Below are 13,347 nucleotides of genomic sequence, written 5' to 3' on the forward strand. Positions count from 1 at the left end.
TTCCCTTTATGATGGTGGTGTATCCATCGTTCTCTGGTAGTTGTCGTGAAATGTCGGCTCACTACGCCAGTTACCTCTCTTTAAGATATCATCTATTGGGTATATTTACAGTTTAAGGAAGCCACCACTGAGCGGACAGTGCCTTGTGGTTCTTGTACCCCTGCTTCCAACAGTACTGACCTTATCCAATTCCCTATAACTGTCCTGGTGGCTGGTTTTGGTGATCCTCTTGAAGATATAAATAATTCCGAAATATCCCCACCTTCCCCTCTCCATGGGTTTAACATGCAGACAAGTTTCCGTAACCAGAATACTGGGTCGATGTTTTGACACGTGGAAGCGCTTAGCTTCCATTCCGATTGACGATCCTTGGCGGTATCTGTATTTGAGCCAAACATTGGCCATACAATTATGTGGTCACTTTTTTCCACTAATCCATGAACCCTTCATCCCGATGCGAGAAGCAGCCGAGTAAGTAGCTGTCCTGCGAGAGGTTTCGAATAGGTTGTACTCCACCGGTGTTGTTTTATGTACCGAAATTGCCTGTACCACATTGTATTGTACTACCACGTTGATGCTGATATCTACAATAATAATCGGTTTGCAAAATGTGGCTATGGCTGACTTAATGCACCAGGATGGTGTTGTACGACAAACCCTCCATGTTGTGCATGTAGCCTAGGTATCTGGCCAATTCCATTGGTTGAGGGCCATTATGATCCATTAGGTTCATGTTACCCATGTCATTGTCTTCCATTTATTCCAAGCTGGTTTGTAAGTTTTTAGAGTCGAAGGCCGCCATCTGGAAGTAAGGAGTGCCCTTTCTTCCACCATTCAATTTGATGTTATTTCCACCCCACAAAGGGACAGGCCCTGGGTCCTTGGAGGTGGACGGTTGGTCTCCATACCTACTAGTATCGTATGTAGGTGAGGCATTGTATAAGGAGGTACTATCGCCCTTTTTCGTAAGTCCACTCCCCAAAAGCATTGGTTCCAGCTCGGTGCCATTAGTAAGTACTTCCCTTTTGCTGAGTTCAGGTGCGCTAGGACTCGTGAAAGTATGTTTGGTGGGGGAAATATCCATGCCAGTCTGAAGTCCTACACTCGGCTGAAGGCGTCGTGAAACAGCGCGCCACTGTCTGTAACGTCTCGTGACACATACGTTGCAATGACATGTGCTGTTTCGCTTGTGAATAAATCCACCTTGGGAACACCCCATCTTTGAAACAGGGGGGTGGTTGCGGTGTTGATGAGGTGCTAGTATCTGTCGGTATAGGTTTAGGAGGGTGACAGATTTTGTGCCGCCCTCGTTGTTGACGTAATTATGCCACTACTATTTTGTTGTCTGTCTGCAGAAGCAGATCTGATCCTATGATTGATTGTACCTGAGATTGAATTGCAAACATTTCCTTCCTGTTGGAATGCCATGCCATGCTAACTGGTCTTGTTCCCACGTACCTGATAGGTGGTATTCATTCAGTTGGGCTCCCTAGCCTGTGTCAGCTGCGTCTGTCGTCAGGAAGTGATTGATGTGTGTCAACTCTGAGGAGCCTATCACCTGGAGCCACCACATGATGTCATGTTAGGCCTGTGGTGGGATTGTCATCTATTGGCGAGAATGTATTGAACAATATTGATGACTGGAGCTTTGTAGCCGTCGGCAATGCAACCTTCCTCGTGGAGGTAAGATGCGAAGTTAAGTCGCCCCAGAAGGGATTGAACATGTGCCTGCTTGAGGGACCAACTGCCTTTTTGTACCTGCGTTGTGTCAAATCTGAGGATCCTATCGCCTAGGGCCACCACATGATGTCCTGTTGGGCCTGTGGTGGGATTGTCATCAATTAGCGAGGATGGGACGTCGGCCATATTGATGACTGGAGCGTTGTAGCCGTCAGCAATACAACCTTCCTCGTGGAGGTAGGATGTGAAGTTGAGTCACCCCAGAAGGGATTGGATATGTGCCTGTCTGAGGGACCAACTGCCTTTTTGTACCTGCATTAGCAGATGGTGACAGAGTGCTACACACTTCTCCGGCGACAGAAACCTCCACTTGTTGTGTGTGTTCTACGTGATGTCCAGGGACCCTCATTGTTGGCTTGGGTTCAGACAGGATCTTTTAATATTTATTAACAACCCTAAAGACTGTAGGAAGGTTATCCTGTATTCCACCTGAACCGAGACTGTTTCTCGGATTGGTTGGCTACTAAAAAGTCGTCTAGGTAAGTGAATATTCTCAGCCATTCTTTTGTTGGCGTTCGGCGACCCAATTGGTCAGGGATGCCAACATAATCGGAGCGGTTGGCAGCACGAACGGGAGACCGTGAATTGTAGGATCACCCCTTGGTAGGCTAGTCGAACGAATCGACGATGTTGTGAAGCCATTGGTACCTGGAGGTACGCTTGGCTTAGATCTATTATTACTAGCCAGTCTTCTGTTTGTAAGACGGCTGGAACCTCGTAATGGTGAATTAGTTTGAATGGCTTTGGCTGTAGGAACGCATTCTAACGCTTTCGGTTGAAAACAGGGCATAGGGCCCCGTCTTCTTGTTTGATCAGAAACAGGGTTGAGAGAAAAACTAGGGGTTTGACCCGCTTCTTCTAGAACCCCTGAGTTCTTTAAGTCCTCGATCTCGAGAGTGACCTCTGCTGATTGTTGCGTTTAATTCTTTCCGTAAAAGTAAAGAAGGACTTACCAATATGCGAGCTACGGCTATTATTTTTACCAATGTGGGGGGGGGGGGGGGTACACTACGCCATCCAGACTCAACGAAAGTCTTTTAGGCGGCCCCCAATGTTGTTGGTCGTCCAGATGTGGTCACCTTCGCTTAGAGTACGGATCCCTGGTGGAGCACGTACCTCCGATGGAGAACTCCCTTCCCACAGGAGGTCGCCCCTTGGGAGAACCCCGGCCATAATGTGAGTTCGAGGGCCTTCCGGAACTCTCAGCTTGGAGGAATCCTTGATAGTGCCTCCCGAGTGAAGGTATCCTTCCGTTAAGGATCTGAGTCATGTTCTCGCAAATTTTATTATGCGTTGTCCCCAAAACCCTCTTCGATTTTTTGGTACAGGCTCATCGCTGTTATGATGTTTTGAGGATTCGTTGCCCAATCCACTAACCCTTGCATACCCTTTCAGAAGCTGTCCCATTAGGAAAACATCGCTTTCTGGAGGGCCGCGATGGTCCTCTCCGTCAGATGGTTAGCTGATGACGAGTGGTCGCACCGACGCAATTTGTCATTTAGACCTAACTCTACGACCGTAGGGGCCGCCAAGAATTGTTTTTTGGGCGTTGTGCCACTCCTTGCCGGTCCCCCTGCCGAAATAAGGTTCGTAATGAGGATACCTCAAACATCAGCATCTTAATCGACGCTCGTACGTTGAACTTTTCCTCCTGTAGCAGTTCTGCTTCGCCGCCTGGTGTCCATTGCTTTTAAAATATCCTCCTCACGGTCATTCAGATGTTGCGTCATAATCACTGATCACTTAACGTTCACTTAACTATCACTTAACGTTCGTCCAAGATAATTTTTTTGATAGTTAGAATGAACTGTCAGACGTAACATGTAAACAATAAGAAAGTCAAATCCTTAATGAAGACAAAGGGATCCCAAACTCTATACATAAAAAATAGACGCGCGGGTATGAACAGTAAATAAAAACGGAGGAATGACCAACGACAAGAAAAAGGAAAATAAATTAGTAGAATATAACCTCACGCGAAGAAGAAAGAGCAAACCTTATCTCAAAGACTTCAAAGTCAAATTCGAATAATAATTTGACATTGACATACTAATAATTTTATTATTTATCATCATGTTTTAGAAGTTAAATAATATAATATAATATAACTCCGTCAATTGACACGTTTACGCTTTGTTTGATCAAAATATCGTGTCGAACGGTTGGATCGGGTAATGAATTTTTTAAAGAGTTTAAACACCAAAGATTTAATAATTTGGCGCTAAACTGTATAAAATATAATCAATTACAACAATCAAAGGAATCTTTTAAATTAAACTGCTTCTTTGAAATAAGCTTTTTCAGATACAGATAAAAAATGTTACTCTCTTCTTAATAACACGTTATTTTTATAAACAAACATGTGCTAATTAATAATTATAATGGCATTTAGAAGATATTATTATCCTTTACCAGTGTAAATACCAAACAATTCAATAATTTATTGGAAAAACGATAATATTAATGTTAGCCTTATTGATTTCAAAATATTACTATTGTTATAGATCTCTGTACGAAGCTTTGTGTACTAAGAAAACTTCTAAAAAGAAAAAAGGAATAAGTTAGGGTTATGATATTTTTAAATCTTCCTGTATGTAATATGCAGTGGCGCACCCAGGATTTAATATTGGGGGGGGGGGGGGGCAAGGAGGAGAATGTAAATTAGTCCTATAGGCTCTTTTTCGTCTTCACAGCCTAATTTCTCGTTTATCGGTCTTTTGTCTATTGCACTCGGTGTACCTACACCATGGTCCCCACATCCTGAAGCGGGCCCTCAGGCTAGGATATTTGGGGGGGCCCCCTACCTACCGCTAAGATTAAAGGCAGTGTGAAACACTACATTAAGGTTTTTCAAATTGTGTTTTAGTTCAAATTAAGGGTACTTATACAGTGAATTATTGGCGATTTTTAATACATCTACTTTAATAATGGAGTTGTCGAGTATTGACACATAATAATCAAAAAATATATTGCACAATTATATAAATAATTGAAAATGTTCATGGACATGAAGTATAATAGCGCCGCAGGCGACTTTTTTTTACTATTAAGGCTAATTTATGATGTGTGTTTATCTCATTTATCTGGTCAACCCGACACGCTGGGCCCCCCACAGCCCGGGCCCCCAGACTAGAGCCCTGTCAGCCCTCCCCAGACCTACACCACTCCGGAATTCGGGTGGACACCGAGAATTTTTCGACAGTTCCATTAGGGATTGGGTTTCTAAAAAAACCTGACATTCGTGTTTCGAAATTTTTGTGTTAGAAATTAAAATCTAAGAAATTTTTCTAAAAAGGGTGCTTAAAAAGAATTATTACAAATCATTTTTTGCTGTGTTTTTATTTATTGGCTTTGCCATTGCTATTGCTCAAAGGTATAGTTTATTGGCTTTCAATTTCAATATTTAAAATCATTCTGATAATTTTCATTTTTGGGGGGTGCCAGGGCCCCTTGCCCCCCCCCCCCCCCCTGGGTGCGCCACTGGTAATATGTATAATAATGCTGATAAAAATATGTGTAATTTTACACAGCGTCTACAGTCATAAGACCGAGCAAATAATATGACGCATTATAAATAATGTAACCTAACCCACAAAATATATTATGAGCACACGAAATGAATGTAGATGTATATTGTAGGTTGTAAAACGAACGCACCACGTTTAAATATATTTAAAAGATTATCTATAATGTTTCACGACTATTTTTACGGTTTTACCATTTTGGAAATTTCGTTTGTATACAATGAATAAGGTTTTGTCATACTGCATATAGACCAGAGATTCCCAACTGGTCAGGTGCGCATACCAATAAATGATTTGGGGAGGATCCGTTTAAAAAAGTATCCATCATATTTTTAATTGATTTATAAGGCGGCGGAGGGTGGCGGGGTTACTTCTACATTTACTCCACCTACTAATAGTCGCTTTAACCGTGGAATATAGCACTTTTCCTGATACGTTCCCCATAGTCTGACACTCCACACTGCATATTACGATAAACACCAGGTCTGCAGATATAACTAAGGGTGTTCACCAATGAGTTATTGCGAGCTCTGGTATCCATAAGTCGTAATAGAATGACTTAGCGGTCATATTAGGATCATTGGTGTCCGTAAGTGCCACGGGTTTTACAGTGGCCACATATCTTAGGTACATGTAGTAGAATGCCGAAAGAAGCGGGGTCAATCCGTTTGAAGGCTGTCATGAAGTCTTGACGGTGAATAAGAAGTAATTTCCCATTTACACAAATAATTGGTATTTTTCCGTTTCTGAGAGGAGAGGCAAGGCAAGTCAAAGAAGACTATATTCAGGCTGTGGCACTGAATTGCGTATTATGATAGTAGTGCTAGTTATTGATTATCATTGAATGCAGTACGGTACGGTACCTAAGAAGCAATAAATAAAGATTTCAATTGCGTATTTCGTTCAAATTATTATGATTTATTTCAATATACAACAGAATCATTGTCTACAAACAGTTTACCGTATTGCATTCAAAGTATTAGGAATAACTAGCACAACCATAAAATTTTACAGTTTCGTGTAACGGCCTGCTATTGTGCGCCTTATGACACATGTGCACGTTTGCTGGTGCGGGTAGACTTTAAGGTGTCTCAATACTAAAAACAACATAAAGGCATTTAAGTAGGTAAGTACCATAAAAAATATGCGCACTAAACGTCCGAACAAAACGGGATGTCTGAGGTCTTTTAACCCTTTTGAGACAAGGTGGATTCTGCAGGAACACTTAAAAGGGTACAGTGATTACTAAAATTGATATAACTAATTTATTATTCATTTAATTCAAATAAATTCTTTAAATATCTATCTATTGGTATTGTTTTCATCTATTATTAATTTATATTTTAAGTTAATTTTGTGGAATCAAGAAAACGTGTCAAATATAGTTTTTTTTTGTATTTTTTATATTATACAGAATTATAAAGGTAAAAAAATATGATAAAAGAAAGATATACTAAAACTAGAACTAAATATAATACTATATTTAGAAGATGGAGGGCCATTTTATTTTTTTCACTCTCTCAAACACGTCTTACCTACCGAACTGATCATTATTTTGACAAATTTAAACTAGATTATATAAAATCAAATAGGTATATCTGATTCTATATAACTAACACCATAAAATGATAGATACAAATAATATAAAGTAATTTCAACTTTTAAAAAAATCAAAATATGATTCAAAATGTTTGATTTTCATCATGTCCTGCATCTTGTAACAGCGGCGTCAAGTTGCCTCCAATGGGTTAAGAAAAATGGAATGTGTGCTTATATGAACGATATTCTAATTTATATGCAGCTAAAAATACAACAAAGTAACATCGGTTTATTAATTTTATATCATTGAAAGAATGGTTGTCGACGCACGCTTCCTCAAGTAAACAAAAGGGTGGTTCGCGGTCACTCGGAGGGGCTCGGTAAATATTCGTTTAATTTCGTAGATCATTCATCAGCCAAGCGCCGAGCTGGTTGGTGGTGTGTTCGCCGTTCTTTGCACGCGCGTACTATTCCGATTGTGTTTACTAGTGCACAGTGTAACAACTTGGATTAATTGCAGGTTTGTGTATTAGCTCTTGTTCCGTACATCCCCATTGAAATAAATGTGTCATGTTTTTATGTCAGTGAAGTGTTTTTTGCGTATTTCTGCGTGGAGACGCCCGGCTGTCATCGAGTTACCAAAATCGATAAAAGGGGGTAAACGAAAGTGGTTCGGGCAAGTCGTTGTACCCAGCATAAATGCGTGCATCTGTCAACTTATAAAATAAATAACATGACTGATACAATTTTAATGTCATTCATATTTTTTGTTTTGGTTCAATAACACCGATAATATTACCCAAACCGCGAGACATGCTATCGTTCGTTCCACTTGAATGAGTTCCGTGTTTACATCGACATAATATCTACAGATCACATTTTATGCTGTCAAAAAAAATAAAATCGAAACAGCTTTTTCACGCCCACTAAAATCCCCACCAATTTGAATATATATTTTTAATTAAATCTAAATTTGTCTGCAAGTAACGCCCATTTAGACACACACATCCTGTCACTGTCCATTGATAGATTTAAGTAGTTTTAAAACATAAACACACATGTAGGTTTTTTATATTGACGAATTAAAACAATTAAGTACTTACTTACAGTTAAGAAATATTTAGGTAATTAATTCGCCTTTTTTGACAAGATGTCAATTAATTAAAACAATAGCATGAATTACATGAGTTGTGTTGGTTAGATAATAAAATAAAGAATATTATTATGCAGTGTATTGAGATGCATCAAAATTTAGTAGCCCGTAATTAATTGTACGAGTTTCAGAATGTTTATTAAGTATTTTTTCGCATGCAGAATACTTAGTGATATCATAATTTTTCCTTGGTAGGTATTTCTCCATTTTATCGACGAGATTTGTAGCTCCTTAATTGAAGACTTAAAATCCTGAAAAGCATGATAATTTATGTTGTTTTTTGCGTCTGTCAATAAATTGGTCTAGACAAGATTTTACATCCGTTAGCAACATCAAAACTTTGCCATGTTTTCCGTCATTCTTCATCCATATATTATTATTACCTAGTAATTCTATGCTTAATAAAATATTCTAAATCGATCACTATTTTCGTGAGCATCGATATAATCTAAAACCGGTTTATAATAATAATAAATAAAAAAAACCATAAATATTGAATGAGAATGCAATAAAATTATTGATAATATAATAATTATTTGATTCTTTTGTCACTGACATACTTACTCATATAAAAATGAGTCACGTTTATTCTATGCAAGTTCCCAAATTTATTCCCCTCATCATTTAGAATTCGTTGACCGAGCTTTTGCAAACCACGTGTGAAAAGCTCGATACGCATGCGCATGCCCGTGCAACCACCCTCTTCCCCACGATCGAGCACATTGGCCAACAGTCTGCACCGTTAGCGGAAATATTATTCTTATCTTGAGGCATTAAAAAAATCTGAATTTAATTCTCGGCACGTTCTTACAATAATTATTATTTGGAATTAGGTACTTATCATTTGTGCACCCCTGTATTAGAATATTTGACCAGACCTGCTATAAAAATATACAATCAAATTTATGTGCCGAGGATTAATTTTATTGTATGTACTATAATCATGGCCCCCACAAGGGGGGGCTGATAGGGCTCTTGCCTGGGGGCCCGGCGTGGTGAGTCGACCAGATTAGTGAAATAAACACACATCACAAATGTGCTATAATAGTAAAAAAGTCGCCGCAGCGCTATTTTCCTTCATTAATATTATTATTTAAAATTATGTAAATTATTGTGTATCGATACCCAACAATTCCGTAATTCAAATGGATGTATTAAAATATACAAAAAACTCTAAATATACACATTAATTTTACCGCCTACACCATTATTTGGAAAACGCTACTGTAGAGCGTCACACAGTCTTTATCCTTAGCGATAGGTAGAGGGGGCCGCCGAAAGATCCTAGCCTGGGGGCCCGCTTCAGGATGTGGAGGCCATGACAATAATTTAAAAACTGAGTTTTACAGATTGTACAAAACTTAAATCCATTGGAATATTAATTCAAATTCTATCAAATACCCTAGGTTGAATAATTACCTAAGCTCGTCTAATAAGACGAAGATATCGGATAATAATATAGAATTCAATCCAATTCAATTTATTTTTTAACACGTTGTGGACATTACAAATTGTAAGTTGGAGACGTTCACATCATGATATGAAACATAACATCATTGCATGAAACATTATTATAAAGAAGAAGAAAAAGTAATAAAAGCGATAAAAATGATAATATAAAAAGAGAACATAATATCTACCTATAAGCATACAAAAGCAGTGAAAATACAATTATTATACATCTATAAAAGTTCAAAGAAGCACCCCGAATTTGCTAAGGAGACCCTATTTTAAGAATTTGGTTGAACCCGAAGCAATTTGGTTGAACATAGTTATCGCCCTCCCAATTGGCATTACCAGTGGCAGATTGGTTCTGCACACTGGCAGAATAAACAACTGATGCTCTCTATTTCTAAGATAGTTCAGGGATACATGTCAGTACTTACTACTAATAATGGTTCATTCATTGGATCTTCAGCAGAGTATAATATTATTATCTATGTTCATATGAATTAAATGTTTTTTATTTTACTTTCAGTGTCGTGACCGCGAGTGGTATTTCCTGTATCATCAGGCTCTGGTGGCTCAGCCTTCGCAGGCTCCAGCCTGTTCTAAGCCTTCCACAGGTGTCCGTGCTGTGTTGCCGGTGCTACAGTAAAAATCCTTTCGTGCCAAGTTCAGTGATCAGTGTTTCTGGTGTACAAGTGTCATCATGTGGGTGAAGTTGAAGATGTGTGGGAGTAGTGTAGTGTGGATGTCCGCCATCGTTATGGCTATCATACTCGCTGGAGGTGAGATATTTTAACTGTTAATTTGAATACACGAAGTCGTTAATTGAGATGAATTAAAGAGTATTCTCTCGTCTATGAGTAGGCTGGTGTAAGTACCTACAAGTCTATTATTAGTCAAAACTGGAGCCAGATAGATTGGAAATGCGGTAACATGGGTATAATGACATTTCGTTTGTTTTGAGAATAGTTTGTAGTACCAGGAGCGCTACGCTATATAATACGCAATGTGTGCATCGCATACGAGCGGCTGAATCAAGGAGCGGTCAGAAATCGGACAATATTGCTTGACAGTCAAGTGCTTTGTCAATAGAAAAGTACCTCTACAATGAACAGCGTATTAGTAAAGATCAGTAGTTGAGAATGTTCTATTGAAGCGGACGAAAACGGCCATGATCATTATGTTATAAAATAATATATATATGTTTACTACTTTGAATTTCGATGCTTGTTAGCTTTCTCGGGTACTGAGCTCAGTAGCACTGTTTTGCCAGCCAATCAATGAATGTTATTTTAAATTAATACAATATCTCTCTACCTAAAATTGACAGTTAACAACAGTGTGTAATGATGCCCGACGTACCGACTGATTTTGAGCAGCCACCACTTAAAAATTAAAAACATATAGGTATCACATCGTATAATTGTTAACTAAATATACTTAGTATTGTTGATGATTACAGTGACACGTACCTGCTAATATTATTGGTTTATTTTTGTATATATGTACGTATCTGTTTGAGTGGTGATGTTATAGTCTCCTTTAATGTTATTTGCAGGGTTATATGGACAACATATTTATATGTAATAATCTAATAATAAATAATATTGATTACAAACTGTAATATCTACCTTCTTACTTTCAGGAGAGGAGTATTTTATTTATGCATGAAACTAAAAATGAGCAATGTCGCGCAGATTGTAGACTGCATTAGAGCAGTCACGGACACACCGCCCTTTGTTGAAAAAAAAACCATTTCCGGTAGTGCATTTTTGAAATTCGTGCATTGCGTACCGCAGTGGAACAGCACTAGCTCAGTTGTTATTTTCAGGAAAGCGAAATAATTCGTCTGATAAACAACGGACGCGCGCAAATGGTCCCCAAAATTGACGGCCCTTGATTCTTCTGTTGTTATTTCCTGTCATGATTTTAATAACATAATTAAGTACTTACCTGTCCAATCGTTGTGCTTTCAATTGAATATAGGTATAGGACATGTTCAGACTATCTCAAATGTTTTTAAAACCTTGTCTTGCGCATTGCCGTTTTCAGGGGGGGGGGGGGGTGAGGGGAGGGAACTGTCAAAATTCACGCGGAGCAGTATTATAACATAACCATACAACATTATGGCAAATATCAGGCTAAGTTGCAATAACAAAATAATGTTTCAACTTTTTAATTTTTACATGAAACAAAAAAGTTTATTTACGTAAACAATATGTGTAAATAACACACGTTGGCCACTTTCATTTCTTCGCTATTTCGACGTAAACTAATATTATCCATTAGAAGTTTACAACAAGAAAGTACTGTACTAATAAGAAAATTGGAGTGTATATATGTGTCAGTCCGTGTGTTCGGTTGTAATTTAAAAAAAAAAAAACGGACCGATATTGATGAACCTTGCTGAGCGTATAGATAGATAGACTACATTCGTCGGACTGCCCTCGCAGCCCCCTTCGTAAGGCACTGGATCTTCATTCGGGGCCTGGGTGTTTTTGTGATTATTTTACTTCTACTTGCATTACATTACTGTTTTACTACATTACTGTCATCGGGCGTCATGGCCCTTTGCAGTGTAGACTGTAGTAATTCTGATAAACCTATAGAAAATAATGCATTTCTAACAATATGATATGAAATGCGGGTTGAGAAGTGCGCGCCTAGAAATTGAACAATTTTTAATACGAATCCGTATATTTCTTCTTGTGTATGCTTACTATATTTTTTTCCGTGTTTCACGCGGACGAAGTCATTGGCGTTCACTAGCAGACAGTTCTTATTGATTGTGAAATCGTTCTACGAACATTCATTAATTAATAATGTAGTTACAGATACGCCATTGGTTATTCTAATCCAAACGTCCAAATACATTATAAATTATAAGACTCAATTAAAAAGTAGTTATGTTCATAAATAATATAATATATTAATCAGTAAGTACCTACTCTTCGTGGTTACTTTTTGTAGATTACGTGACATATTCATAAAAAAAATATCACTAAGTAACTGGTCCGAGTGAAGTAGTTTTTCTGTTCAAGTGTACCGTCATTAAATTTTCTCGTCGTCAAGTTGGTACTCGTTATGTAGGTATTGAAAACCTATGTATGTATCACATGCGAGAAGCTTGAACGGAAAGCATGAAAATCGTTTTTCCCGCCAAATGCGAGCGTGACGTTGCAGATGAAGGCGTATTTTATTGCAGCGTCGTGTCGTCGACTACAGGCCATGTTAACCAAACCATAGACAATACGATCGAAGTATAAATTCAAATTATAGGTCTAGTTAATTACTCGAAATTTAAACACGATATAACAAGAACTTTTTTGCTGTCTAGAGAAATAAATATGCATAAGTACTAATAATAAATGAATAAATACAAATTATTATTGTACTTAGTAGGTATACAGGGGCGTAGAAAGGCATTTTAGCGCCAGGGCAGTAACAAAAAGTTAGCCCTTATAGCCCCCTCAAAACTGAACCAAATTTCCAAGGACCTCCGTTTTTGTTTTTGCTTGGTTAAAAATCACAGATCTCTTCATACATGCTGATAAATGAAAAACTGTGAATTTTCCACACAAAGTAGGTACCTATAATAACCAGACGAAGGTGCTAAATATTTAATAAACATTACTTAATGGATAACTATTTTTATAGATAATAAAAATGGGTCTTATATCTGCGATATGCGAATGAAAAAATTTTCATCATAATTATCGGAAGGATTATTTTATCTACAATCTGGTAACTTCGAGATGAAATTTCCTCGTTCACTATTTACGATTTCTACTCTAAAAATTCCCCGGGAACATTGCACTGCATTAAATTTTTATTTTAGGAATTAAGTATAACAGTATGAGAGGGCTGAATCCTCGGAATGGATTAGCCATTAGCTGCAGGCCAATATTAGCGATGGTGCCCACAGAACGCGTCGAGCGGGCG

At 38.1% G+C, this 13,347-nt stretch overlaps 1 protein-coding gene across 2 annotated transcripts in view; it reads left to right on the forward strand.

Moving 5' to 3' along the window:
- Positions 1-7,210: 7,210 nt before the first annotated feature.
- The window catches only part of Dscam1 (Down syndrome cell adhesion molecule 1), a 275,607-nt gene continuing 269,470 nt past the window's right edge, over positions 7,211-13,347 (forward strand). For both annotated transcript variants that reach the window (XM_085959122.1, XM_085959094.1), the window contains exons 1-2: positions 7,211-7,323; positions 9,935-10,187. In XM_085959122.1, coding sequence (XP_085815248.1) covers positions 10,109-10,187 — 79 coding nt within the window. In that variant the 5' untranslated portion in view covers positions 7,211-7,323; positions 9,935-10,108. The remainder of the gene's footprint in view (positions 7,324-9,934; positions 10,188-13,347) is intronic.

The sequence above is a fragment of the Rhyacophila brunnea genome, unplaced genomic scaffold (assembly GCF_057557595.1).
Source record: "Rhyacophila brunnea isolate RB1 unplaced genomic scaffold, BYU_Rbru_1.0 scaffold_11, whole genome shotgun sequence".
Classification (NCBI taxonomy): domain Eukaryota; kingdom Metazoa; phylum Arthropoda; class Insecta; order Trichoptera; family Rhyacophilidae; genus Rhyacophila; species Rhyacophila brunnea.